Source organism: Coccomyxa subellipsoidea (genome assembly GCF_000258705.1).
Source record: "Coccomyxa subellipsoidea C-169, whole genome shotgun sequence".
In the NCBI taxonomy this organism is placed as follows: domain Eukaryota; kingdom Viridiplantae; phylum Chlorophyta; class Trebouxiophyceae; family Coccomyxaceae; genus Coccomyxa; species Coccomyxa subellipsoidea.
In genome coordinates this window covers 888,053-915,642 of record NW_005178031.1, presented here as the reverse complement: position 1 = coordinate 915,642, position 27,590 = coordinate 888,053, and the positions used below count along the sequence as shown (strand labels likewise).

The 27,590-nt window shown below is 51.7% G+C and overlaps 8 protein-coding genes across 8 annotated transcripts; 5 read left to right on the top strand and 3 right to left on the bottom strand.

Annotated features, from left to right (window-relative positions):
* Nucleotides 1–439: 439 nt before the first annotated feature.
* On the top strand, nt 440–3,779 carry COCSUDRAFT_43198 (hypothetical protein; the record flags this gene model as incomplete). The annotated part of the gene is made up of 7 exons (XM_005645963.1): nt 440–599; nt 1,013–1,158; nt 1,479–1,633; nt 1,837–2,038; nt 2,578–2,742; nt 2,957–3,103; nt 3,501–3,779. The coding sequence occupies 7 exons, from the start codon at nt 440–442 to the stop codon at nt 3,777–3,779; spliced, it is 1,254 nt and encodes a 417-aa protein (XP_005646020.1).
* Nucleotides 3,780–5,788: 2,009 nt separating this feature from the next.
* On the bottom strand, nt 5,789–7,732 carry COCSUDRAFT_56690 (eukaryotic type KH-domain (KH-domain type I); the record flags this gene model as incomplete). Its single annotated transcript, XM_005645962.1, has 7 exons — nt 5,789–5,882; nt 6,264–6,370; nt 6,525–6,575; nt 6,812–6,891; nt 7,017–7,098; nt 7,220–7,333; nt 7,559–7,732. The coding sequence occupies 7 exons, from the start codon at nt 7,730–7,732 to the stop codon at nt 5,789–5,791; spliced, it is 702 nt and encodes a 233-aa protein (XP_005646019.1).
* Nucleotides 7,733–7,967: 235 nt separating this feature from the next.
* COCSUDRAFT_54002 (NAD(P)-binding protein) lies at nt 7,968–9,937 on the top strand. Its single transcript, XM_005645961.1, has 4 exons — nt 7,968–8,201; nt 8,375–8,650; nt 8,847–9,003; nt 9,363–9,937. The coding sequence occupies exons 1-4, from the start codon at nt 8,070–8,072 to the stop codon at nt 9,560–9,562; spliced, it is 765 nt and encodes a 254-aa protein (XP_005646018.1). The 5' UTR covers nt 7,968–8,069; the 3' UTR covers nt 9,563–9,937.
* COCSUDRAFT_43195 (carbon-nitrogen hydrolase) lies at nt 9,925–11,634 on the bottom strand (the record flags this gene model as incomplete). Its single annotated transcript, XM_005645960.1, has 4 exons — nt 9,925–10,103; nt 10,461–10,629; nt 11,011–11,225; nt 11,481–11,634. 4 exons carry the CDS (start codon nt 11,632–11,634, stop codon nt 9,925–9,927), a joined length of 717 nt encoding a protein of 238 aa, XP_005646017.1.
* A 393-nt stretch (nt 11,635–12,027) lies between these two features.
* On the top strand, nt 12,028–16,056 carry COCSUDRAFT_30043 (glutamine synthetase; the record flags this gene model as incomplete). The annotated part of the gene is made up of 7 exons (XM_005645959.1): nt 12,028–12,648; nt 12,803–12,954; nt 13,214–13,362; nt 13,924–14,101; nt 14,698–14,824; nt 15,131–15,311; nt 15,903–16,056. Exons 1-7 carry the CDS (start codon nt 12,450–12,452, stop codon nt 16,054–16,056), a joined length of 1,140 nt encoding a protein of 379 aa, XP_005646016.1. The 5' UTR covers nt 12,028–12,449.
* Nucleotides 16,057–17,268: 1,212 nt separating this feature from the next.
* COCSUDRAFT_56686 (hypothetical protein) lies at nt 17,269–21,312 on the top strand (the record flags this gene model as incomplete). Its single annotated transcript, XM_005645958.1, has 8 exons — nt 17,269–17,466; nt 17,886–18,053; nt 18,438–18,579; nt 18,903–19,264; nt 19,520–19,599; nt 19,967–20,129; nt 20,607–20,852; nt 21,145–21,312. The coding sequence occupies 8 exons, from the start codon at nt 17,269–17,271 to the stop codon at nt 21,310–21,312; spliced, it is 1,527 nt and encodes a 508-aa protein (XP_005646015.1).
* A 904-nt stretch (nt 21,313–22,216) lies between these two features.
* Nucleotides 22,217–24,781, bottom strand: COCSUDRAFT_66905 (hypothetical protein). Its single transcript, XM_005645957.1, has 7 exons — nt 24,454–24,781; nt 24,295–24,365; nt 24,100–24,159; nt 23,701–23,937; nt 23,464–23,532; nt 23,229–23,297; nt 22,217–22,996 (listed from the first exon to the last, which is right to left on the bottom strand). Exons 1-7 carry the CDS (start codon nt 24,668–24,670, stop codon nt 22,868–22,870), a joined length of 852 nt encoding a protein of 283 aa, XP_005646014.1. The 5' UTR covers nt 24,671–24,781; the 3' UTR covers nt 22,217–22,867.
* A 129-nt stretch (nt 24,782–24,910) lies between these two features.
* COCSUDRAFT_66904 (LAG1-domain-containing protein) lies at nt 24,911–27,380 on the top strand (the record flags this gene model as incomplete). The annotated part of the gene is made up of 7 exons (XM_005645956.1): nt 24,911–25,153; nt 25,334–25,389; nt 25,508–25,612; nt 25,721–25,830; nt 26,222–26,377; nt 26,679–26,864; nt 27,209–27,380. The coding sequence occupies exons 1-7, from the start codon at nt 25,072–25,074 to the stop codon at nt 27,378–27,380; spliced, it is 867 nt and encodes a 288-aa protein (XP_005646013.1). The 5' UTR covers nt 24,911–25,071.
* Nucleotides 27,381–27,590: the final 210 nt, after the last annotated feature.

Genomic DNA, 27,590 nt, shown 5'->3' with positions numbered 1-27,590 from the left:
AGATCACTATTGTCTCCGACCCTAAACAATTGAGTGACATCATCGAGGGCTATAAAGTTCATTCGCATCCGTTTTTAAATCAGACCCACGACCGCGTGTTCCTATTCTCCAGGTAGGAAGAGTGTCCAATTCCGGGCGGACCATGAAAAGTTGACTTCAAACCCTGTCTATTGTACCCTCATTCAACATGCAAACATCCACTGCAGGACCACGGAGGGTCTGTGTCTCGCCAACGTGCTGCTGCCTCGACCGACAACCCCTGCAGCATAACTCAGGTGCAACGTCTGTGCATACTATTCTCTTGTATATTCCCACACAGCAATGAGCCCCTGTTACAGTCGTTAGCCAAAGCCATTTTGCCTTGTATTGCCAGCACAAGGCAATCCTGCCACTCCTGCAGCAAGCTACTCTTGTTGCTATGCAGGCCCTTGCTGGTCCAATGAAGCAGCGGCGCTCACTGTCGCACATAGCCCTGGCATTGCTGCTTTGTCCATTGGCACTGGCACGGCACCACACAAGACATCCCTCAGGAGCGGCTGAGGCCCAGGGCGGCCAGCTGTCCGATGGCGTGACCTCTACAGATCTGCACTACAACGATGGTGTGCTCTTCTAGTCCCTCGACTTCGGATCTGCTGGATAAGCTCACTGAACCCTCAAGCGCCGGCTTGACCTGGCGGACATGAAAGCACCTGGTAGGAAAGGAAAAATCAAAGGCAGGCTTGGCTCGGTCATGGGGGCAATCAGTTTCTTTGAGTATCGACAGACAGGACATAGGCATATTTACCATCCACACCAAGCATGAGCCGTGTGTCGAAAATATGTCACACATCATGATCGGGACAATCTGGGCAAGGGAAGACACACCTTGTTAGACCCACTCATACGTCTCAATACTCTTGTTCACAATCCCTGCCACAGTGTCTGTGGGCCAAGTCACTGTCTGCAATGTGTTCGCATGTTTTGAAGAAACACCACACCACATATGTCTCATGCGCATGCATGCTCTGCGCAGGTTCCCTGCTAAAGGAGCTGCACCCGCCCCCCACCTCCCCACAGAACGTGACTGTCGACCTGAACCTGCCGATCTGCCACGACTTTGGCAGGACGGGCAAATTCACTGGGCAGTGGGTGGATCACCCAGACCGCAACTTCAGGCAGGTCCTCAAATTTCCGTGCCGATGTACAATACCGCCTGCGTCCCATGGGTGCTCATTTGAAGAAGTAGCCTGCCGCACCTCTTGAGGCAGCAAGTAGCTTTCTCTACTTGTTATACAATGCATTGCAGAAAATGCTCCAGCCTTTTGCCTTGAGAGCTCTGCCCAGAATACCACCGGAGCATTAGAAATTACATGGAGCATCAGATACCTTTGGAGCTTTGATAAGCACGTGAAGGATTGAAAGGAAGGAAGGTGGAGCAATGGAAAGTATTTGAACGAGCTAAGTGGGAATGGTGTTCTTACAGGGGCCTGTATGACCAGCACTCGGCGTGCCCCAAGTGGGCGCACGATTTTGACTGCGACACAAGCGCCGGGCCGTCTGACAAAAATCCGGCGCTGCTCGCGTCCGAGTACCGCAAGGTCTTCCAGCCGGATGAGTGCAACCTGCGCCCCTGGGACACCCAGGGGTTTGACACGTAAATCCCAGATTCCTGCCCCGTGCAGAAACGAAGGTCATGCATCAGAACGAGGGTCCTGTGGCATGCAACGATGTATCAAGTACCATTCCATCCAGGGTTTGGATCTTCAGTTCTTGGGAGCCACTCAGCAAGCACCCAAGCCAACCATCTGGACTGCATTGCTGGACCAAGTACTGATGTTGCAAACACCCCTGGTGCAGGTGCATGAAGGGGCGACGCATAATATTCGTGGGGGACTCGATGACGTGGCAGATGTACACCTCGCTGGCATGCCTGCTGGCGCCCGTTACGGAGACGGGCGTCGGTGTTACATGGGAGAAATCGAACACTACGGTGACTGGGGAATACAAGGGGCGCGAATGGAATGAGGGCCGCCACATCATGAAGCAGTACTGGGCCCAGGTGCCTTTTTGACAAAGCTCCTTTTTCAATTCCTACAACACGCCGTGCAGCTCCTCCCTGTTGTTCAGAGCTCTATTGTCCCAGGAAGAGGTGGCAGGACCTAAGATCCTTCACGGCACGTGAGCATCATGTGTTGATCGTACCAACTCATGTGCGGGAAGTCATGCTATGGTTCTGAGCGCCATTGGATGCCATCTGTCCCTACCTAATTCAAGCAATTGTCTGTCATGTGCATGTCCGTTTGCATGTTTGCCCGACGGCTGTGGGCACTGACGGTGGGATATTTTACTATGCTGCACCTAGGCTCGCAGGCTTGCACTCATTTGTAGATGCTCTTTTGCCCCTGGGCTGCTGGGAACTTGGTATCCCCAACGCTATAATGGGGTAGTTGTTATGGCCCCATGAATCACCAACAGCAAATCTTTGAATAGGCTCATACATAGGAATTCACTGGGCTCTCCAGGCCTGCTGCCATGGGATGGTGCTTGGATAGAGGACCATGCAAGAAAATCGACCATGTATGTTTGCTGATTCTGCAGGTGAAGCTGAAAAACGGTGGTGAACTGATCGCGCGCTGCTTTGGCCGTTTCAACGGTACACTGTGGGACGACGTCTTTGCTGAGCTGGGGCCGTTGACAGAGCGTGATGTCATCATCGTCAATTTTGGCGCTTGGTACCCGCGCTTCAACTACTACGAGATCAGGGTAATAATACAACCCCATCAATTCCTCTGCGGCTGTGGTTGCAAGTTATGTCTGCAACGTATCCTAAGCTGGGACAATCCATGTCCAACCCTCTTCTGTTTGTGCATGCATGCTTTCACACGCATACAAGACTCCTTGACCATATTCGGGTATCTTTGCCTGCTGAATTCCAGGATCAATTTCTGATACTGTTGTGCCGGCTGTGTGCGCGCAGACACCCTTTGAGGCATACAAGCAGGACGTGAGGGAGATCTTCATGGAGAAACTGGCCAAATCTCCTGCCCAGACCATCTGGAGGATCAACTCGCCCTCCCACTTTGGCGGCCACACCGGCACATTCACCGCCATTGAACAGATGCTGGTGTGCCTCTGCCCTTCAACACTGCTTTGCTGCAGCTCCTGCAAGTTCAAGTTCCTTTGCTGCTTGTGAATCTTCTGGCGCAGTTCGTCAGAAATAATCGCTTCCCTGAAGAGCTGCCAGTGGCGGACTTTGCATGCATTAGTAAAATCCCCTTGTAGCGAGGGCATTTGGGGCTTGCTCCTTCAACAGCAGGAGGTATTAAACTGCAATGCAGCAGAGTTTAAGCTAAACCAATTGGCTTTTGACTGTCATTAACTTGCAGAGAACAGAGCTTCATGTGCAGAGATATTACCACCACCCTGGTCTGTAGATTGCAGCTTTACAGATTCGACCCCTGAAGCCTAGAAATCTTCAATGTTTTCAACCCCCTGATAACAACGGGGGTGCGCGAGCGCAGATGCCGGAGGGCGTCCCCAAGCGCCAGCACTGCGACCCGGTCACCGTCGGCGAGTACTGGTTCCGTGACGCCGTCTTACAAACTCTCAAGGAGTGCGGCGAGCCCTGCAAGAAAATCAAGCTGCTGCCGGTGTTCGACCTCAGCCTGGCGCGGCACAACAGCCACCATGGAAGCTTCGGCCGCGGCCGCGATGTCGACATGACCGACTGCCGCCACTTCTGCCTGAATGTCATCGACTGGTGGAACATCCTGCTCTACTCCATGATGTGCTTCCCCTGAGCGCCTGTGAGCCTCAGGGGAGATGAAGAAGAAGCGGGTTAGTCATCAATTACGTAACCCTCGTCCGGGCTGGGCTGGTGTTGCCCAGCCAAGTGAAGATATGTGAGCCCAGAAATTCGTGCGCGCGTCACTCCTCGCTGGGGTGAGGGTCCGTCTATGCGCGCGCGCATAGACGGGCCCTCAGCTTACTAAGTGCAACACCCTTTACTTCCCCTTGGTGTCAGCCAGCCGGGGGACTCTCAGTTGACTTTTCAGAGTTCGTTGAGAGTCCTCCGAGCCGGCTCAGGGGCAAGTCAGCGATGATGCTTTGTATGATACTGCTGTTGGCACCGACACGCGTGTGTCTCTTGTCAGAGCGACTGCCTTTGCACGGTGAGGTGCAGCCATAAGAGCCACGGTGGTCGGTGCACAAGGAAATCTGTTCGGATGGGTTTGTTATCTGTTGTCATCCCAAATCTTTTGTCATCCCAGAGAATGAAATGCACTTTGACGTTCTTTTGAGCTCCAGGCATGCAGCCGTGGGATCATGCCGTGTTGCTGCTGAATGCCAAGAAGGTTTTGAATTTTTTCCTTATTTTGCTTTTGCTTTTACTCCTTGCATGCTTATGCCGGAGTGACAAAGGAGTGGCACCTGGGTGAGTCATCGCTGGGCACAGCGAGTCATGTGGCGGGCAGCCCTGCTTGCATGCTGGGCTGCCCGCCATGTGACCCGGGCAGCCGGCGTGACCCCCAAGCGCACCCAACCCTAAGGGGGTGATAATGAAACTCTTGTTAGTCACCAAAAAGCTGTGGACAGAGATGTAGGCCCACGTGCTTTTATTGCATGTGGGCCTGATGGCGGCTTGCAGCACCGGGCACAGAAGTTTTGTGCTCCTGAGTTCTGGGTCCGGTGCTGCAAGCACCTGAATCCTGCGGCTTTCTGGCGTTTTGTGCTTGGAACAGATTGCAAATTGGTGGCAGAAGCACCATGGTGCATTTGGGAGGTATTCCCTTTGTACAGGGGGACAAACAGTTGCCTGACGGCTCCAAGTTGGCGCCTTCAGCTGTAGTACTGATATGGTGTGACATTGGGAACGAATTGTTCAACACCATCTGAACGGACCATACAACTTGCTTTGAGCCAATATAGATTGCGTTACAATATCTTTATCATTTTAATTATGAATTTGCTTGCAGAGTGCCGTCTGATTACTTGCCAGCGCCTGATATTTTGGCAGCTGCAGGCACTTGTACATTGTCACCATGCTCCGCATGAATGGCAATTGATATTAGATTTATTTGAGACAATGGTCTCATACGTATATGCTTTGACAGTGTAATCTGAAGTATTTATCGTCCACATGCACCTTGACCTAGAAGAGCACCACTGCCCTCCTGTCTTGCATCTATCCGGACAAATTTTGTGCTAATGGAGGACAGAGCATGCAGTGTGCCTGTGCTGCAATCACTAGTGAAATTCCCAATTCAATCATCAGAGTTAGCCCCGAAATTCCTAACGATCACCAACTTTGAGCTCCCATGAGCATATGGCCATGCATTGGAATTCGCATTTGATGCCGCATCTCCGGCGGAGTCTGCAGATATCCATCAGTTGATTGCAATAAATTTACAGTGCTTCTCTTATACAAAGGCCATGTACTCATTCTAGCTTGCAAATGCTAGACATGCTGACCACCCCACAGCCACCATGGCATTGTCTCACGTTCATTCAAGTACTAGCTGTTGTCCGATCTCCTTGCTTGAGCTCTTACTGGACGCTACAAGCAAGATAAATAACCCTTAGTTGGGTACTTTTGTCAGATGACAGCATCATGCCAATAAGATGCAGTGACACATGTTCCAACAAACACCCTGCTCCTTATTCAAGCATCTGACATGACACAGCAACGCCGCTAATCTGCTTACAAATGTCTTGGACAAGCTTCCTGCTGCAGCTGCAAAGAGCTGCAGCACCAACTCTCACATATACACAAGGACACAACATGCACGTCCTGACTCCCATGCGTGGCTCAGTAGCTGCTGTTCAAGCGCGAGCACACGCTGCGGAGCTTGCTGTAGACCTTGCCAGGTGGCGACCCCAGGATGAGCCCGCAGATGGCATCCCTGCACACAATCAAGCCACCCAGAACTCATGCACAATGCTTGTACATTGCTTTCCCGCAACAGGCTGCCCCACAAAAGCCCTCTGCGAAGCTGCCTGCCATATGTGTGCCTGCTCATGGAGAATAAGTACCAGCAAGCATTTGACACCGTCTGAGGATCATAATCAATGATGATGATGATGATGATTGACAACATACAAACCCAAACAAAGATTCACTGCAAGGCCGATTGAAGGTGAAGCCTCGGGTGCTGCGAGCCTCGGGCGCTGCAAGGCTGGGCCCCTGAAAATTGCTGCTGTTCCCAAGTGATCAAGCAATGCACTGCGCGCGATGTGCCCCTTCAGTGATGAAGAGATGCACTGTATCAGACAGGAGCGCTCACCTGGCGATGCGGATGTTTTGGTAGGAGCCGAGGATGTGGATGCTCGAGTCTGCCAGCACCACGCGCGTCTTGGTCGCATTCTCTATTGTGAACTTTGTCTTCCCGCTCTGCCGCACCCGCCACACCACACATCAGCACCAACACAACTAAATCTTGCACCCTTCAGCGCCCTGCCATGCACTGTGGACTTCTCTGTTCCCACACCCCAGATCAGGTACGATAACAATCGTGGTATGTGGCATGCAGAAGAATGTGCCGCACCTTGCCAGCCAGCCGCCCTATACACCGCGACAAATGCTCTCCCCGCAGCGTCTGCAGCCACAGCCAAGCATTCAGCACCTTGCCTCACGCATGCAAGCAGGCCGAGCAGGCTCACACAACAACCTGCATCTCCTGCTTATGTGAACCATATATAGGGTGTGTCAAAATTGACACGGGTTCTCCCGAAAGAAGGGACGAAGCATCTGACTTGCTTTGCCTTAAGGCAGTACCTCAAGCTCCAGGTATTGCCTTTGGGAGATATTGTGAAAGCAAGCTGCTGGTCTCACCTTCACGTCCTTGACCTCAAAGGACTCTATGTACAGATCGTCCAGCCGCAGCAGCGCAATTGCATCTGCAATCTCAAAGCCTGCAGCAACACATCAACCCGCCCCTCAGTCATCTGCCGTACTAGTCCCTCATAGCCGCATGCAGGACCCCCTATAGACTGCACTTCTCTCTTTTGTCAAAGGCATGTCTTGTGAAAGCACTCACCCATAATGTAGGCGTGCACAAAGTCTGCCGCCTTTTGCAAGTGCCCGGGATCCTTTGTCTGCGGAGTTGTTTTGATCTCCACCTGCACAGCCGAGAATCTTCAGCTTGAGCATCATCTGCGTTTGCAGCATGCTGATTTTATAGTAGGCTGATGTGTCCCCTCTGCCCAGCCTGAGTAGATATCCATGAGGGCATCACCCCACCTTTCGTGTCTTCAGGTTCATGCGCATATCTAACTTGAGATTGTCTGTGATTGGCTGATATAGCGCCAGCCAGGCAGTCTTCAGAGGCGTCAGCCTGTGCTGAGGTACGGTGATCTGTATGCCCACACAACACGCAGACAGTGAGAAAGCATGAGAAAGCGCTTCAAAGGCTAGAGTGCACAGTCAGTCACCACACAGTATAGCAAAGCTGCAAACGACCAGAAGGGATGATGGGCAGCTAAATAGCGACTCCAAACATACTTAAAACCAACGGAGCAGCCGTTGAATGTGTTCTTAATTTGATGAGCATGAACTCTGCTGATTTGTTTTGCAGCTCACCCTTCTAAAGTCTATTTTTCGTCCGTTCTGATCGAACACGCTCATGGGTGGAAATTTCGTCGTATTCTTGGCGCCTGATGTGCTGGGTTGGTTGTCATCATCTGCATCCATGACCATAGGCACTGGTTGGAGCGCCGCCTGCTCCTTGGCGTCTTTCTTGGAAACCTTCGGCATCTTGCTCGTTGTTTTCGACAAACAGACAAGAAGTGCAGAGTACCCTCTGCTTAGCGTAAGATTTGTACTCGTAAACGGATTGCTGCAAAACGCTTTGCTCTTCTGAATGAAGTCTCGGAACACATGAGACCATATAATTTAGAGACCCCTGGTCTCGGAGCTTTCTCTCCCCAGTAATCGCTTTGCGTGCTCGGCAATAGTTCATGTGAAGAGACATTAATCAAAAGATTTGTATGTTTGTGCTGCATGAATTGATCAGAAGGTGTTCTGCCTAATTTCAGATCTGCTTCAGTGTCTTGCATCGCCAACTAGCTCTGAGCACCACCCCTGCTGTACGATGTCTCATCAGTGTAAAAGATTCGAAGGCAAAGTGGTTATCATTACTGCAGCCACAGCAGGCATTGGCCTAGGCATTGCGCACAGGCTCGGCCAAGAAGGAGCCCGCTTATGCATTTGCTCAAGACGACAGGTGATTCCATTCCGATCTTTCTCTCCGTTCAGTAATTACTTACTTATAAGTTTGAGGGGACTAAGTCACCGTTGCTGACGAAGGAATCGATTTTCCATCTGGTCTACATTTGTACTGTCTCACTATTCTCCCATCAGGTTGCATATCCAACTCTTACTTGCGCTGCTGGTCAGAATAACGTGGACACTGCATTGGAGGAGCTGACGGCAGCAGGCATAGAAGCCGTGGGCTGCACAGCGAATGTGGGCGCCAAGGCTGATCTGAAAAAGCTGGTGGACATGGCTGTCAGTACCTTTGGCAAAGTGGATGTGCTCGTTTCCAACGCAGCCGTCAATCCGGCAGCGGGCCTGATTCTCGACATGCCTGACAGCGCGATCGAGAAGATCCTGGATGTCAATGTCAAGTCTGCCATCCTGCTCGCCAAAGAAGCCAGGCCCCACCTGCACAAGGTCCACACCTGCTTCCTCTGCATCTCTAGATCCAGCAATTTGCACAGGATGTTTAATTGCTAGTATTGGCTGCGTTTCTGATCCGTCCTTGAATGTCCTCACTGCTTACTTTGGTCCCTATGACTGTACTTAGGGCCAACTAGAGAGAGGGAAGTGAGGCAGGAGGACATGATCATCTTTGTGTGCCTGTTTTCAGGGCAGCAACGTAATTTTTATCTCTTCATACACGGCGTATCATCCTGAGGCGCCCATCGCGATGTATGCAATTAGCAAGACTGCTCTGGTGGCGCTCACGAAGGCTCTGGCAGAGGAGCTCGGCCCTGAGGGCATCCGAGTCAACTGCGTCGCCCCAGGTGCTGCGCCGTTGCCTATTCTGAAGAAAGGCTTCAGCTTGAAATACTTTCCATGGCATTTCTATGCAATGAGGATGCAGGCGTAAATGCTTTGAGGGAGAGACTACAAGGACTATGACAAATTGCTCAGTGAGGCATAGCACCTGCACATTCATGCCGGGGCGCTTTTCTTGGCCAACATACAGGGTTGCTCAAGTGGCAGAAGCTGGAAATGCTTTGGCTGCCTTTTGCAGAACCAGCAGGTAAAGGCAATCAGTTTTGTGGAGCAGCCAGCTCAATCACGGAGCTTAATCGCTGCTGATGAGATAACGGAAAATGAAAATAGCTGGGTCTTATTGGTACTGTCTGTGGATGTACAGGGACCGTGCCCACAAAATTTGCAGCTGCCCTGGTGGAGACTCCTGAGATGGAGGCGGCCAACAAGGCGCGCACATTCCTGGGCCGCCTGGGAACTCCTGAGGACATGGCAGCGGCTGTGGCCTATCTGGCGTCAGACGATGCCTCGTATGTCACTGGGGAGACTGTTGTGGTTGCAGGGGGCATGCACAGCCGCTTGTAATTCAAGTGACCATCGCCTGTGCCTGTATGTGTTCTGGTGTGCTACCAAGTCTGGAACTTTGATGTTGAACTGCAATTACTTGGGAAACTCTGGAATTATGCGTCTGGCCATATATGAAAGCTTGTCTGTCGGCTGTTGTGGTTGCCTGAACATTCCACTTGTGCTGGTGACTGTTATACAGGTTTAGCAAGTGGTGGTGAAATTTATGCATCTCTATAGATGCCAGCTAGCTAAGGATCCTGAGACAACTTGTTGAACAATTTTGATTTCTTCAGGAGGCCTGCATGCACGTTTCTGCTAGACCATTGTCTAGGCTAGGTGCGCTAGCGCTGCGAAAGTTCCAAGCACGACAGCTGCAATGGCTATGAGGGTTGCAAGGGGTTGTTTCCATTGACAGTCAGCTGGAAGATGTCCGGCCGTGAGTAGTGGCCTGTCACATCGAGCGCAAGGCTCTCCTCTGCTATGCGCGTGAAGTCCAGCTCTGCCATAACCAGTGTCTCCTCATCCATTACCGGGCCCACCAAGATTTTCCCATCTGGGCCTGCACATGCACAAATTCACCTAATTGAGATTGCTATCCAATTGTGAGGCAGCCCTTTGTCCCTACTTGTGGCGCTCGCTCTGCCTTGTATGTGTTGCAGTCAACTCTGCTTGAATTTAGAGCTTCAAGCAAATTCATAAATCTCTTGCAAGCGAGCTCATGCCTGACAGGGCTGACATAGAGGAGTTGGTGGCCTCCCCTTCCTGACTTACACATGGCACTGGTACGGAATTGTTCTCTATTTTGATCGAGGCCGTTGCTACTAATGAAGATCACTCTGCTACCCGCTACTCATGGGTTTCAAAACTAAAATTGAAACTCCCTACAAAGGAGGAAATTAAGCAGTGAGGAAATCACCGATGATGGTGGTGCCTCCGTCCAGGAGCAGCGCATCGGGGTCTTCTGGCAGCACAGATGAGTCAGCGAGCGCCAGGTCACGCCGCCGCAGCAGCGCGCCCACCGCGATGACAAAGCAGCGCCCCTCCGCCGCGTAGTGCCGGCTCGCCAGCAGGTTCATCTCCGTTACCTGTGAGTTTTTATAAGAACGCCCTCTTGTCAGTACCCTTTGCTTGAACAAATCACGATAAACTATTGAATACATACTAGAAGTAGCTTCAGGAGTGGGCAAAAATCGGCATGATACTAAGTGTGAAGCAGCAGCGCAGCGCAACATGCATTCTGAGGGAGAGGCATTCTACTGGGAATACAAAGTCCAGCTGTTCAAAGGCTCCATGCAGAAACCGCTGAGAAAGGCTGGAATCAGCATCCCTGCAGCCTCTGATTGTGTCTAGGGTTGGATGTCCTTTGCTCCATTTGCAGCTATCATTGCTGTTGATATCAGCGGCACCTAAGATTCTTTGTAACAGCCTAAAAGCGGGGTTTAGAACTGCACAAGTTTGCCTCTCACCCGGGGCCAGGCAGCCACGTGGACGTCCTCTGAAGTGGCGTGCAGCGCCGCGCGTGTCAGCGGCATCCAGTGCTCCCAGCAGATCAGCGCCCCAATGCGGCCGGCTGCCGTTTCCACCGCATGCAGACTATTTCCATCCCCCTGGCCCCACCAGATCCGCTCTGCCATCGTTGGCATCACCTTCCTGTGCTTATTGAGTAGCTGCCCGTCCGCTCCTGCGCTAGCAAGTTGCAGATTAATCAATTTGTTGAAGGCATGAAAGGCAATGCAATTGCCCGGGTGAGCGGAAAGGGGTGAGTGCATTCAACATGCAAGACATTGCCACACTGCAAAAAGCTGCACGAGCTTGCCAGAAGTCAAAAAATCAAAACTTTGGCTGTGAGTTTGATCATCGCTTACTAGGCATGATAGATGTGATAATGGAGGTCTGCATCTTTACAGGCCTGAAGGTGAGGGTGTCTCAAACACACCGAAGGTCAGCTGGGTGTTGTACAGAGTGCCTCTGCCGGGTCCGCTGGTGACCCTCTCACTGCAGCCGATGCAAAACACGATGCTGTGGTCCTTTGCCGCCTTGGACAGGGCTTCTGTCTCTGCTGAAGGCACTGCTATGCTGTTTTCCATCATCCTGCACAGCAGAGCATGTGCTAAAGCTGCAGTTCTTGCAGGAATGGACCGATGGAGTCAACGTGACATATTGGATCCGTAGCATGCTCATGTGCGACCAATCTGTTACCTTGCATAGAGCTCCTTGGTGTCTTTGTGTTGCCATAGGGCGAACCCAGGACTGGTGTCTGCAAAGGCGGGGTACCCTGGAAGGAACGTCTCTGGGAAAGCGACCAGCTGAGCTCCTGCAGCATGAAATTCTATCATGGAATAAATACTATGCAGATGTATAACGGATGTGGATCATTTGTGAGCAGCTGTATCCCTTTGGGATCACAGCAGATCACAGCAAATGTTGCAATGGCGACAGCAATTTGAGCACTTCAGAGGCATGCGTCCTGGCAGAACCTTTTAAGTTGCTTTTTGTTTAAGTAAACATATCAGATTGATGAATACCTTGCTCAGCTGCTGCTTTAATGAAATGGATCGCTTTCTCCAAAGATTTGGCCAAATCATAGTATGCTGGCGACGCTTGTACAGCGGCTACTTTGACTACAGGCATATTGCGTTAAGTAGGCTATTGCATAACAATTTGGGAGAAGGTAAGGTGGTCTGACGTCTTCATCCAACGGGTGAGTACGCCTTCTCGCAGTCCTAGGTTTTCACACCGTTTACGACACTTTCAAATTCAGAAATGTAAACCAAGTCGGTGCCCACATCTCATCCTTTCTGTTCTCTTCAATTGTTGATTGACCTCGATAAAATTTAGTAGCCCCATCAGTTCTCCCAGTATCCGTAAGCAGGGTTGACCGCCTGTCCGATCTTGCGCTGACGACATGGCTGATCCGAACGTGTTAAGCCAGTTCTTGTCTCTGCCTCAAGGAGAAAAAGTCATTGCTGAATACATATGGCTTGGAGGAACTGGAAAGGATCTCAGATCGAAGACAAAAGTGCTAGACAGGAAACCCTCTTCCATTGCTGATGTGCCAATGTGGAGCTGCGACGGCTCGTCGTGCTTCTTCAAGGAGGCCAAAAGTACGCCGGATCAGCTTCAAAACCTAAATTAACCTCTTGTTAAGACAGTTCTTGTGCCAATGAGCCGTATGTGCACGACGAACATCCTGTCAGGAGTTGGTTGTGTGGCCAGCAATGAGACTTAGAACATTTGTTGAGATGTACCCTTGCGCAGTGACCTACAGCGAGATATTACTAGTGCCAAAGGCCATGTACACCTGCCCCTTCTTGGGCAGCCCAAACCTTCTGGTCTTGGCGGAGGCATACCAGACTCCCAACAACACTGAAACGCCCACCAACGGATCTGATCTGCCTGCTCTACAACCTGTAGAGGCAAACACCAGGCACGCGCCTCTCTGTCTCCCATGCATGCTGTTGTTTGTCAGCTGTCATGTAAGTATTTCAATCGCCATGTCGGTTGAGATCTGCAGGCACATCATGCTGCGAAAATTGTGCACAAGATCTTGACTGAATTGAGAAGTTCAGTGAGGTCCATTTCCGCTGCAAGGTGCAGCTCGACTTGCCAATGGCACGCTGTTAGCCTCTTGCAAGGGGGATGTGCTGCCAGCACATGCAGACATGTGAGGGCATGTGCCTGCGCAGGGCGGCATGTGCCGCTGTGATGGCCCAGGTGGAAGAGCAGGACCCCTGGTTTGGCATCGAGCAGGAGTACTACATTCTTGACCCTGCCACAAAGTGGCCCCTGGGATGGTCCGGCTACTTTGACCCCCAGAAGTTTGGCATCCAGCACGCCGCTGTAGAGCTCACCAAACAGGAGGCAAGTCTGTTTGGCCTTTTCTCGCACATTTGCCTTCTATTTGTGCTCATGCATGCCAAGGTGAGTGATAGGCTCAGTGGAGCTCAGCCCGCTATGCACTTCCAGTTGCCGGCTTAGCGGGTAGCGGCACAGTATGAACTGCTTGAAAATATATGGCCCAGCGGCCGCATCAGGCTAATTCAAGCTGTGCCGAGTTGCTGACTCAGTACCTGCCATGAAGTTGCACTCAGTCAGGCAGCTGTTGATGCTTGCGCAGCCTATCAGACCCAATGTCCCCCTTTTGAGACAAAAAGGCACAAGATACCAGTGCTCTAAACGCTACCTAGTCCCCACAATACAGAGAAGCAACAGAGAAAAGGGGGGCGTAATTTTTATGGCCTCCCCAAACCCAGTTCGAGCTGCAAGAACAGGGGCTGGGGATCTCAGAAAACAGCAAACTCACAGATGGATGAAGAATGGAGACTAGGATTGCTTTGAGCAAGTGCCCACGTGCAGTCAAATTCGCCAACTCTGTGCAGTCAAATTCAATTGTCCTTTGGGCTGCAGTTTGCGACGGGTCCGTTCTTCTGCACGCCGGGCACGGGCGCGTTTGCGGGCCGGGAAGTTGCAATGGCGCACCTGAAGGCATGCGTGGCGGCCGGCATCCGCATCGGCGGCGTCAACAGTGAGGGCATGCTTGGCCAGAACGAGTACCAGGTGATTCAGCAATTGGATGATCAAGCTGCTAGGGGTGAGTGTCTGAGTGGTTGAAGGTACCGGTCTTGACACCTGCGACCTGAAAGGAAGCCAGAGAGGTGCTGCCACCTTGGCTGTCGCGGTGTTGGGCTGCATAGTGAAATACCATCTCCTCTGTGTACCATCACCTTCCCAAGCGCCATGCCTGACTCGGCCAAGTTGAGGGAGCGGGATTGGGGGTCAAAAAGAGAAGGCATGCTCGGCCAGAACGAGTGCTGCCACATTCGCTACTATAGACACGGGTTGAATGCCACAAGTCATGATTTCAGTACTTGAATAGGCACGTTCTGGGGTGACAAACGGTTCTTTCGGACGTGACAATGATCATTCAGGCTTTGCCGATCTTTGACAGATCTGTCGAAGATCTTCTAGAAGCAAACAATTTAATGTCGTCTGCCATGTATGCCGACAGAGTCCGGGGCATGCTGCAAATGACTGCCTTCTTGCTGTGATTTTGTACCTTAGAATGGTCTCTGGCAGACAGGCCCTAGTTTGCGCCTGGGAGTAGCACTTTAGGCAGGCAAGAGGTGGCTTGTGAAAATGGACGCTGTGTGCAGGTGGGGCCCTGCAGGGGCATTGAGATGGGCGATGAGCTGATCATCAGCCGCTACATCCTCATGCGCATCGGCGAGCTATTCAATGTCATCATCAGCTTTGAGCCCAAGCCCATCCCAAACACTAACGGTCCGTCCTCTCAGCTTATTTCATGGTGCACAGTACACAGCGGGGATCAGATGCAACCACCCAAAAAGACTTCGCTTCCAACAACTCAGCTATGTCCATTCATTCCCTGCCCTAGCTGTAACAAGCAGAGGTTGTGCAAGCCTCCATCCTTCTTCCTTCTTGCGTGGTCGGTGTGACCTTTAGCCTATCCTGCAGCCAGTGACAGCATAAAACTTGTGGTCACTGAGCTAGGGGTGACAAATGTTGTGACAAATGTGCGCCAAGGGATGCATGGGTGGCATGAGCATATGGGTGCCCCTGACTGAGCAGGCACGGGAGGGCACACAAATTACAGCACAAAGGCCACGCGCACGAAGGGCTCCGGCTGGGAGGCAATCCAGCAGTATGCAAAGCTGCTGGAATCACGGCACAAGGAGCACATGGCGGCTTACGGTGGCGCTGATCGGCTGCTGGGCGCTTACTATGCGCCCAGCGCCAATGAATTCAGGTGAGCCCCACACTTTTCTCCTCCAGAGCCTAGGACGTGCTACCTGCAGATCATCACATGCAGCTTGTGATTCACAAGTTGTGAACACTCCTGTGGCGTCTGCGCACCAGTTTTCGCCTCATGCCATGGCCAAGTTTGCACAGGAAATCCCACGGGCCCAGGTCCTCAAATACACGATGTGGCTGCCAATGACAGCCACAGTATGCAGAGAGCTGGCCCTGACAATTGGAGACTGCAATATTGGCTGGCGGATGAGTTATTTGGCAAGTGCCAAATTGCATGAAAGTTGTGCATGCTCTTTTTGGAGGCGTTTGCAGAGAGGCGCTATTGCCGTGTGTTGCACCTGTCGGGGGTGCTTGACAGAGGGCAGGGGGTACTGAAGACTACTTAGTAGATGCCGGCTATGACGCTTGACAGCTTGAGGCAGCGCGAAGCTACAGCTTTCAGCTCTTGAAATGGATTTAGTAGTCTATAACATGCTCCGGAGAGGGCCCTTCAGGGGTCTCCGGCGGGTCAACATGAATATGCAGTTCCCTCCTGCCCCCAAACATGCAAAAGGGGAAAGTCGAATCACCAACTGTTGTGTGGCAGGTGGGGTGTGGGGGACCGCGGAGCTTCGGTGCGAGTGGGCAATTTGGTGCCCCTGCAAAAATGCGGGTACATGGAGGACAGGAGGCCCTCTGGTGACCTGGACCCTTATGTGGTCACCCGGATGCTGGTCGAGACAACTCTGCTGCTTCAATAGCATTCACGAATGTGCAATATATGTGCCTTCCTGGCGAGCTTTGATCGCTTCCCTTGTCATTCTGATACGTATGCTGGCTGACTCACATGCTGATCAAACTGTGAATATTGAGCACTGCAGACTCTGGCACGCGGTGACTTTCTGCCGTTGAGTAGAAAAGCCCAGCAGGGAAGGCGTTGACCTGAGAGCATTGAATGAGTGTGGCATGCTTGCCGTTATCACAGAGAAGTTGTCGGAACCCTATTGGGCAGGGCACAATACTTTGTGACTAACCGCGTCCCCGCGTCTCAGTTCTGGCCCCTGCAAGTACCATTTCCCTTCTGCCCGGGGATTTTGGTGAGGTTACAGGGTCATGTCCAATCGTGTGGAGTGAGTGACTGCAAACAACTTTGAGAAGCTTCACCTTAAGGCCAGGCAAGCCGGTTGTTGCACAGGTGTTGTGCTTATGAAAAGCTCAGGACAAGATGGCGAATTGAGAAAGCAGAGCACAGGGTCTGAGGTTCCTTGAGATTAGTTTTGAAGACTGCGAATCGGGGGGAGCACCAATTTGGGGTTCTATGAACTTGAAGGGGAGATGAATTTTGAATGCATGGGAGGAAAACCCTCTTGAAGTGTGAACCCTGTTTTAATTCAGGGGAAACGAGAACTTCAAAATTCGCTTGCTGACTTCCGATACGATCGATAACACTTTGAAGAACCCATTACCATTAGCCGACAACGTCTGCTGAGGGTACTTTCTTGATCAAATTCACGAGCTTTTTTCTTGACGCAGATTGCTGCTCTGTCGCATTCCGTGCACTCCTTTCGACACCGGCAGTTGTCAACGTACAGGCTGTTTTGAACATTGGTGGCTGAGATCGCACACAGAGGGTACTATCTGAATCACAAGTCAATCCTTAACTCACAAGGTGATACCAAGCTGCGGGAAGTCTGGCATACCGGAATATGATAGAGCCAAGATGTGATCTAGCTCCAGGTCACCCTTGGTCAAACAGTGGGGCCTGTAGGGTGCTGCAGCATTGATTTCCAACTACAACATACATCAATCCTCGATACAGCACGCAGCCTAGACCGTACTGACGTGAAAAGCCCCGACATCAGGCGACCAGCTTCCACAATCAGCTGGCCAGTAGTCCTTGCAGAAAAGGCAGCCGGTCCAACAAACGATAGACAGCAATGACGACGAGGAGACCGTCGATATGTACCACGGTTATGACGGTGGCCTTGGCACTCACGCTCTTGGTGCTGGCTGGAGTGCTAGAAGTGTCCATGAGAGTGCAGCCGCCCTCGTGGATGCAGCAGCGGCGCTCTCTATTTGACAGCACCCCTGTCAGGGAGCACGTGCAGAGCTTCAGCACAGCACTGGGAGTGATGCCTGCGGATGAGAGCACCTCACGGCGCAAGCTGCAGGTGAGCGCTGCATGCCTGCATGCCTGCATGCATCCTGCACCATGCACATGTTTCCCATTAGGCAGCGCACTAGCACCTTGTATCAGCCAGGGAGAAGCTTGCTTTGCTGCAGAGCAACCCACACAAGCTCTCTCATGTACTCGGTGCCATTGCATTGACATCTGCAAAGGGCACCCATGCGTTCCACAGCTTGCATTGGTCGGCAGTTTTGGGTGTGCTCGTCCAATATCTCCAGGAGGAAGAAGTCCACCAATCACCACAACAAATGAACCTCAATTAGAGTCTGTATGACTAAAGGAGTGTAAGACAGGGTATAGTGACCGGGTCTGTGCTTCTGGATTCTACAAAGTGGGTGAATGCTTGACAGAGTGTGGTCTCCTGGGGGAAGTGAGTGACACAGTGTTTGCAATTTGATTCAGGGGCGGGACCTGAAGTACAGCATATACACGGGGATCGACCGCGCGTCGCGGGACCTGAGTCAGATGCGCGATCACAGCGCCAGCCGCCAGATCGAGCACGCCCTTGAACGCGTGCGATCCATCGAAAAAGCCACCGGGACCCAGGTGCAGCCCACCTGGATGAGGAGGGTCAGTATTAGAATGAGAGTCTAAGTCCCCACATGGCTTGTAGAGCTGTTATCCCCTCCATCTGGCCCTCCCAGCCGCTCTGAAACAGTCAGACATGCTGCCACGCATGTTGGGGGTGGCCGGCTTTTGCCACAGCCTGCCACCGTTCTGCTGACCCTCATTCTTGCAAGAAGTAGAAAGCAATCCATCTTTAACATCCTGCTTCCCAATGCGCATGAGTGCACAAATGCTGCCTGCCATGCAGCATGCATGCATCGCCACCAGAAAGCTGCAAGTCTTGCCAGTCGCAGCCGGCAAGGGAACATGATGCCACTGGACCCTTACTCCTGCTTAAACATGACCACAGCAACACGAGCGCGTAAATATCTATTGACTCATGATCAGGCTCTGGAGACCCTGCTGAACGATTACCGGGCGAGGCATGCGCAGTGCATCAGCGGCGCGGCGATGCCGGGAAAGTACGTCGTCATGTCCATGGTGGATGACTACGCCGGCCTCGGCAACCAGTTCCCCAGCATCGTCACAGGTAACTCATCTGGCCCCACAGCACCAGCCCCACAGCACTGCCCTACACCTGATTTCGCGCAGCAAGAGTCAATGAAATTTGTAGGACGAGAGCCAACTTAATTGGCACGAAATTACGAAAGACCTGCCAGCCCTGACGGTCTTCTTGACAGCTTGCACCATTCCTGAGCTCCACCTCATGGAGACACAAAGTAAAGTTCATATTCCATCGTGGTTGCATTGACCCGGGAGGCACGTGCATGCTCTCAAGTGATGGAGCAGCATGCTGAAATCTGGCTGACTGAAGATTGCCAATTTGAAATCAAACGGTTCACATGCGCGCAGGCTTTCTGATTGCGCTGCTGACGGAGCGCTGCTTCTTCATCGACTTCCCCTTTTTCCACCGCGCGTTCGCCCCCGACCTCGACTTCTCTTGGGCCGCGCATCCGCAGCGCCTGGCCGCCTTCGGCCACGACGTGAACGTTAGTCAGCCGTTCGAAATCAAATTCTGGAAGGGCGAGGACCTCAACACCTGGCTCATGCAAGACCAAAAGGCCTTCTACGACGCGCACTACGGGATTGTGCTGAAGAATGACCCGGACTATTCTGCGGCACTGCTGCAAGCCAACCCTTACCACGCCCCTTTCCTGCGCAACATCTTCCCCACCGGGGAGATGTTCCAGCCGCTCGCCCACTTCCTCTTGAAGGTGCGCGCACCCCTTTACCTCCCCTTGTTCAGAATTCAAATTTGTTGTCGCAATGTGTTAAAATTGAATTGTCAAAATTGAACGGGCCAAAATTATGTGGAGAGGCCAGAGAAGCTCTTGGAAGAGAGCAGTGATCAGCAGAACAGCAGGGACACCCAGTGGCACGCCCCAAATGCTTGGAATTCGCAGGATTGTGTTGAAGTTTGAAGAACTTTCAGATTGCTGGGACTGAGTGTATCTGCATGGCTGGCGCAGGTGAGGCCGGAGCTGGAGGCGCAGGTGCAGGACTTCAAGCGCAAGCACTTCCGCCAGGTCACCATCGGCATGCAGATCAGGTAATCATGACCCACTGCTGACTCATCAACATTGCGTCTTCCCTGCTCAGCCGTCCGCTGGTTTGGCCAGTCCCCGAGCCTCTGTGCCAAACCTTCTGCTGCCACCACCTCCAGAGCAATTGTGGTGGTAGTAGTGCTTGTTCAATTGCAGGCTGTTGCATGCATGTGATAAGCATACTGGTCCTAGCAGCGACTCATCGATAAGCAAAGCACCTGTCACCTCGGGTGAGTCTGCATGTATCTGGTGAACCACACTTATCAGGGGTATAATCACCAACCGTGTACTGAAGGGTGCTCCAAGAGAGGCACAATAATGCCGTTTGTGCCTGATCTGGCGGGGTGAGCATGCATGCGCACATGGGTGCAGGCGGCTGAAGTGCGACGGGAACGAGGGCAGCATCCACTGCGACCAGCTGCCGGCCGTGGAGAACTTTGTCGCGGCGGCGCGTGCTCTGCAGGCGGCGCGCGGACTGGACGACTCCGAAGTCCGCTTCTTTGTCGGGGCTGATCAGCCAGAATCCTACCAGAAGGTGCGCAACCACTGTCATTCCTGTAAGTAGGTCTTTCATTCTTTTTGTGGGCATGATGGCTGGGGTATAGGGCTATGGGTACTGGAACACTGCGTACGCTCAAGTCTGCAGCAGCATCGGGCCGAGGAGTCGCTTCATACGTCTAGGCATAATCCTGCCACAAGACGCGCCAAGGCAATACCCTCGTTTTGTACAAATCCTGGATATTTCTTGCTGCTTCGCACAGAGAACCGAGAAACTGGTATGCTCTCGTTAAGAATGGCTGTTTGTCTGCACAAGAAAGCTTTGCACAGAAGTGAATAGCCCTAGCGACTTTTCAATGCATGGAACCCATCCTGCTTCCGTGCTCCTGCTGCCAACTGTTCAACAACGGTATTGGGCATCTAGTTATACTGCGAACGCATGAGCGGGCCCGCATGCTTCAAAATTCATTCAATTTCAAATTTCGAATGTCTCACTGCCAGGGCTGCTGCGCAGGTAGTGCAGCTGCTGGGCCAGGACATGGTGGTGTTCAGAAAAGACAACGGGGTGGGCCAGGTCAGCAGTAAAGTGATCGGGGTCAATAACCCCGGGACGCCGGAATCGGCGCTGATTGACATGCGGCTGCTGAGCGAGTGCAACGAGTTAGTCATCACCGTGGGGTCCTCCTACGGGTCGGTGGCCGCCGCCTGGGGAGGCATCGCCCCCGTGCAGATGCTGCACGGCCTCCACCAAAACGTGCAGGTGTGTATTTTTGTCGCTCTTGTGCCCTCTCACCTTTGCATGCATGCATACATCCTGAAATTCTAGTTATTCAAATGCAAATCAACAACCTGCAGATTGGTCACTCCGTAGGAGACGCTTCTGAAGGTGGTCATAGGTTTGCAATCCGAGACGTTTTATCCGATCACATGCTCAATGTCCTACACATTGCCGGTCCAGTGTCCTTTTGCACTAAGGGCACGTACAAGGATGTGTGACGAAGCACAAATGATTACAAGGCAGCTGATTGACGGCAATTTTGTGTGCTGTGCAGAACCCGTACTGGTACAAGGCAATAACTAGCGAGCCCTGCTACTGGAAGGGCAACATCTTCTTGAACAACAAGGACCCCTACTGGGGCAAATTGGGCCCCAATGAGACCGCCCAGTTCAAGAAGAACCCCTTTTGGATGCAGTATGTTCAGTGCCACTGTGCCACCTGAGTCAGGGTACTGCTCCAGAGGATAAGATAGCCAGACATCAAGGCGGAGCGAGCGCCAGAGTAAGGAGAAAGGGCTGCCTGGCTGGACAATTGTGCACCGTACTGCCCAGCCATCGACAGTACTGAGCCTGTGATACGATACAGAGTAATTCAGCTGTCCTTGCGATGAAGTGTTGCCATCAGCATGGGCTTATAGGCAGCAATGCTTTTGACTGGCTATGTCCTGGAGAAAGGAGGGTGCAGTGGCTACCTCTGACTGCCCTGCAATGCACGTTAAACTTATTTTCTAGCCAGCAGAGGCGCTGTGCGCTGTTACATCCTTGCGTAGGTGGCTGTATACGTATGAGCTGTGCTTTTTTGTGCTGCGGTGCCACCTTTGAAAGCATGTGATATAATGGCCCTTGAGCTGTTAACACGGCTCCAGTAATCCTTGATGGAAGTGTTAGAACAAGACTCTGTGCTCGTCAGCTCTGGACTTTCTGTTGGCTGTGCAGTGTACTTCAGCTAGTCATGCAAACGTTCCAAATGCCATGTGAATTTGATCAGTGAGCAGACACGGCGATGCCCAATCTGTGCATGAAGGCACGCGTAAGGCTGCAAATCGATTCGGTTGCGCGAATGAGAGATGCCCAAATCAATACCTTTTTTTTTTTCGAGTTTCGTGAGGCTGTGTATGGTGGTGTGACATGTTGGTGGTTGCAAAGACAATTTGAATTGCAATCCCAACAAGTAATTGTAAGATCAAGCGATGTCATCTTTGCAGCATCTATATCATGATATATTACTCCACATCCAAACCACAGGAAAGTGCTTCAAGGAGCAATCGACATGTCATGGCAAGGAGCAATGACATGTACATGTGCCCAATTATGCATACTATGTAATATATCACGTATGCAATTTGTGAGTAAAAAAATATTTGTGACGGTTACAGTGCAGCTTTTACAGTTCAGCTCGAGGCTTTTTCACAGCTTGCAGGGGGCTATCACAGTCCACTCGTACAGTCAGCTTCGAAAAAGATTGCAACATGGGTTGCGCTGACTTGTATAACTCTAAGCAATCCTCAAAGGAATCATGCAGTGCCTTGTTGAGCCCACATGCGCTTCCATAAAGAAGGTCAAAAGCAGACATGCACAGCAAAGAAGTCTCACTTGTTGGACATTTGAAGACTACAGTTGCCCCTCCTCTCAGTGTGCTTACCCTATGCCTTCTCACGACTACTGCACACTCGCCTCGTATGATTTTGAGAAGTAAGCATCAACGGCGGTCTATTATGGCACCCAAGGTACCATGCTTATGGCACCCAAGGTACCATGCTCTCTCGGTTGGCGCTCACCCGTCTCTTTGCATTGTGTCTTGCGCTAGCATCAAAATCTTGCACAAGTGCGTACTGCCAGAACCTCATTCTCCTCATGTGTACACCCTTGTCCACTGCCCAGTACAGCATAGATGTTGCCAACCAGAACTTTTGCACTTGCTGCAGCATGCAAGCTGCCATGAGATTACTAAGCTTAGGCACTATCAGTAGTCATTGGTAACCCTTGAGTGCTGCCAGATCAGGCGTGCTTGCGGTCGCCGATGATGTGGCCGCCGAAGAAGGGCATCAGCTCAACAACGGGCTGGTTGTACTCCACTGCGGTGCCCTCGTCCACCAGGAAGTCCACAATCTCTCCTGCCTGGGGCGCCTGTACATCCAAAAAAATGCACTCCTTCAGCTTCACTTGCATGGCAAGTCATTGCAAGGATAACTAATCACATCAAATTTACAGTATTCGCATTCAGAACACAACCTTAAAGACCCTGAGCGGACACAGCATTGCAAGGGCAACCACCCACATCGATTGACCACTTTGAAATACAATGGCTCCCTCGAAAAAAGGAAGTGATGTGGCTTAGCAGAAGTAAGGAGGTGCACACCTCCATAGGCACATAGGTGCCCAGCTGCTCAATGAAGCCCAGTGTCTGGCCCTTCTTGACCTCGTCACCCTGCAACCAACGTCAAATTTCAGTTGTGTGCTTTCGGACGGTGAAGGTCACCGCTTCTTGCTGGCATCCTCTGCTATTCGCATGCAAGACATTGGGCACAATTCAACATGAGCAGTCCTTCCAAGTGAAACGTTTGTGAGCACAGCAAGATGTGAATGGGCCTTACCACGTTGATTATATTCCCCTTGCCCACCTTCTTGCCCTTCACATATCGGCCGAGGCGTATGATTCCGACCTGCATGCATGCAAACACTGCTCTTCACGGGCTTCCCTCACTCATGCAACCAGTAGAGTCTCGGGCTCAATTTGTCTCCCTGCCAGGCAAGCCCACAACAGTCATGGACGCTAGAAGGGTGATTGTCGTGTGCGCTTGGAGCCATTGGGTATAAATGAGATGAGTCACCTTCGGGGCAGTGAGGAAGATGGTGCTCTCGTCGTCGATGTCCTCGTCGATGGAGGACACAGAGACGCTCTGAGCAGCTGGGAAGTCGCCGGCTGGGATGTCCATGGACTGCGTTGAAGCAAAAGCAGATGCTGGCGGGGGAGCAACCATTGCACCGTTTGAAGCTGCGCCATTCAATGACGAGCTGCTGATGTCGCCCTTGGTAGAGCGCCTCACAAGCAATTCGAAGGAACCCATCTGCAGCGGGAAACATCGCGCAGATAAGATGCCTTGCTCCTCGACTCTCAACCCTTCCATGCATCCATCATGTTGGTATCATAACAATGAATGCCTTGCATCTCTGAAGAAAAACAAGCGGCATCCAACCAGTCTGCCAGGTTTCCAGATGCTTGCCCTCACCTTGAGCTCCAGCTCTGCGACCTCAGTCTCATCACACAGGACATGAAGCAAGGATTGCACCTGCGCAGAACAACAGGGTCAGGGAAACTGTGGCAATGTAGGAGCAATCAAGATGACTGCATGCTGTAGGGTCTGGTGACTATGGAAGGACTAGCCAATGTATACGACAAATCGACGTAAGACATGTTGACATACTTGCTGTGTGCTGAGGCCCTGACCATCGTCCGGTCCATCGTCAAACTCCTCCTCCTCGTCCACCTCCCACACTGAGCATTGTGGCATATTTGCATGAGTGATCTGAGGTTGCAGGGCTCCAATTTATATACAATTAAAAAAATAAAACACGTATTGCACCTTCGTCCGAGGTTCCCACTGCCGTTTCCTCCTTGAAGTTCACAGCCCTGGTCTTCGTGGTGCCTAGGCAACGTCCTGCACGTCTTCCAAATGATCCCCCTTTGATCCTGAAAACTTGAGAGACATTTGCTCGCGCAAATTGAGTCCTTTTCTGGCAGCTGTTGAGTTTCTGTGGCCTCACTATATTGGACTGCATCGTCAGGCACTGAGATGCCATGGTGATCTACAGTCAGCCAGGACCCGAATAATTGCCACTGCCTCCAGATGCAGCCAGGCAGACCGACCCGAAAATACTCCGGATTGATCAGAAACCTGCCAGAGGTTTGTGTGCCTACTTTTCTCTCTGGTGCTCTCTTGTTGGTCGACCTCATCTGTGGGACGTCCTGTTTAGGCTTGGTTGAGCTGGCCAGCAACTTGACCCCTTCTCAGGCGTTTCACGTACCATTTCTGGTTCCTATCTAGCTTGTTCATATGATTTTCTTGAGCTATAATGATCATACGATGCGTCAAATGTGAACTCTCTTATTGCCGGCTTTATCTATCAAGATCAATATATGGTGATGCACGCTAGCGCGACAAGCATAGGGGATATTTGATACAAGTGCTTGAACGAATAGGATGACATCACAGATCAGCACAGGATGGCCCGATCTTAGCGTGAAGGGAGGCCTTCTGAGACAGGAATATGTAGTTGCTCTTGGTGAGCTCCATCTTCAATTTCTCTCTTCTATCGCAATGCTTATCGTCTCAATGACATTAATCTGAGATAAATGCTTACTGAAGCAGCTGCATTGAAGCATCAATGGCCTGTTTGGCACAAGCGAAGAGGAATGGTCAAACAAACACTGCTGTGGTACCCACATCTCGGTGTCTGCTGCAGGCTTGACCTGCTGTGTTCCAATCTTGCGATATGTCCTACACGGTGCTGTCTTCCAGGTATGCACATGACTTCAGCACGTGGTCAGCATGGTATGGTGAAAGACATGTTCTACAGGCTACTTGCAAACCGCTAGTAGGCTGAAATCTCTCTCTCTCTTCAATGCAATGACTGCAGCCAGCAGCCAGGAGGATCTTGAAAACAGATGCTTTCACAAAAGCCGGCAGTGTCCCTATCAAGCTCCTCCGCCTGGTGGACAAAGTTTGCGAATCTCTTTGGAAGGTCTGTCACAGACGCCCATTCTTCTTTCTATCAAGCACACATGTGTTATGCTCCATTTGCAGTGTGTGATGGGACAATCTGAGAGGAGTCTTGTGCCTTGTGATGCAGCTGACGGTGTACGCAACACTGCTGGCCTTAGGTCTCTATGCTCTGCATGACCAGCCATACCTGACAGACAGTACAGAGTTCTGGACTGGCTGGCCTTCACAGAACATACCGTGAGCCCCTCACGACACCAAAACACACATCCTGCCTGAAACATTGGAGCATTACAAGCCGATGCTGGTGGAACAAGCCATTAGAGTGGCTTCATGCTTGCATTCTGACGAAACCGTGCATGTGAGATTACCTGCTGCATTGCACCATGGCCTTCAATTTGACTCATGCGGAAACAACTAACATGCATTTTGAGTGCACACCTTCTTGCATGCTGCCTCAAGCCACAGCAGCGCTTGCTGATGATCAATGTCCTGATGCTGTCGGAGTTCAGGGCATCAGCATTGCTTCATAGGCCTGATGATCAGCACGTGCCAAGCAGAGCATGATTGTCATGTTCCCTGCTGCAGAGTGATTTGTGGGGTTGATTCATCTTGCATGCTACGCGTGCAGGGCAAAGGTGAAGCTGTACTATGCAGTGGAGGGAGCGTTCTACACAGCGTCAGTCTTCATGCTGCTGTTCTGGGAGGAGCGCAGGAAGGATTTCCATGCCATGCTGCTGCACCATGTCGCCACTTCCTCCCTCATCGCTGTGTCCTACTTCTTCTCGTGCGCTCCCCACCCAGTCATAAATACCTTGTTTTGCTGGCCTACAGTTTGCTGTGTATGCTAAAAAGTGCATGTGTTGACCATTGCTGAGTGGGCTGGAAATTCTATTAGTCCCATGGCCCCATCCCGTCGAGAGCAATTCAACGCTTGCAGCATGCTGAGAGTTTCAAACCCTTGCGCACATCATGGCATTGCTGTGATAATGGGGGGCATAGCAAGAGTCTCATGGTCGTCAGAATCAGCTATGCTCAGGTAATAGATTCATCAGTGAGAAATGTTTCATGCAATATGATGCATGCAGGTATGCGCGCGTGGGCTCGATAGTGATGCTGCTGCATGATCCCAGCGACGTGTTCTTGGAGGGAGCAAAGATCTGCAACTATGCTGACTGGGACATTCCGGCCACGTCCCTCTTTGCAGCGCTGCTCGTGTCCTGGCTTATCCTGCGACTTGTCCTGCTGCCCTTCTGGGTCGTCCGCAGCTGCCTGTGCGCCCCCCTTCTCCCTTGAAGTTGTTTCTCCCTCGAAGCCGTTCATGTTGGTCATAGCTCGTGCTTCTCGCATACTTATCCCTGCATGAGCTGGTTCAAGGTTCATATCATGCCATGAAAAAAATTTGCACAGATCCACGGTATGACGTAGAAACTTGAGCCAGGTCATGCAGAGCTATTCAACCGCTTGTCACTTTTAGTCTTCTCCACTCTCTGCAAACTCAACATACTATTTGCATGTGACATCGACAATGTGGTCATGCTTTGATGGGTGACCAATTTAGCAGTGATTGTCACCGCACGTTCAGCGAGCATGATGCGGTGTGTGGGGGGCTTTCCAGGTTTGGCGTGCAGGATGTGCTGGGGTACCTGCCGCGCTATAACACTCTCATGAGCGCTGTTCTGTGCCTGCTGATCGTGCTGCACATCTACTGGTTCTCCATGATTGCGCGCATTGCCTGGGACAAGGTCACCACTGGCTCTGCCAGTGACACACGCGAAGATGAGGATTAGCTGCTTTTGCATCTCTGATGCTCAATCTGGTTTCACTCTCAGGCTGGTTTCCTCGATCTGCTTTCACTCTCTCAAGCTGGTTTCACTCGATCTGGTTTCACTCTCAAGCTTGTTTCACTCTCGAGCAGGTTTCAGTCGACCTTGTTTCACTCGATTTGGTTTCACTCAAGCTGATTTGACAACCGTTCTAAGCGCTGTTTGATTCTCGGC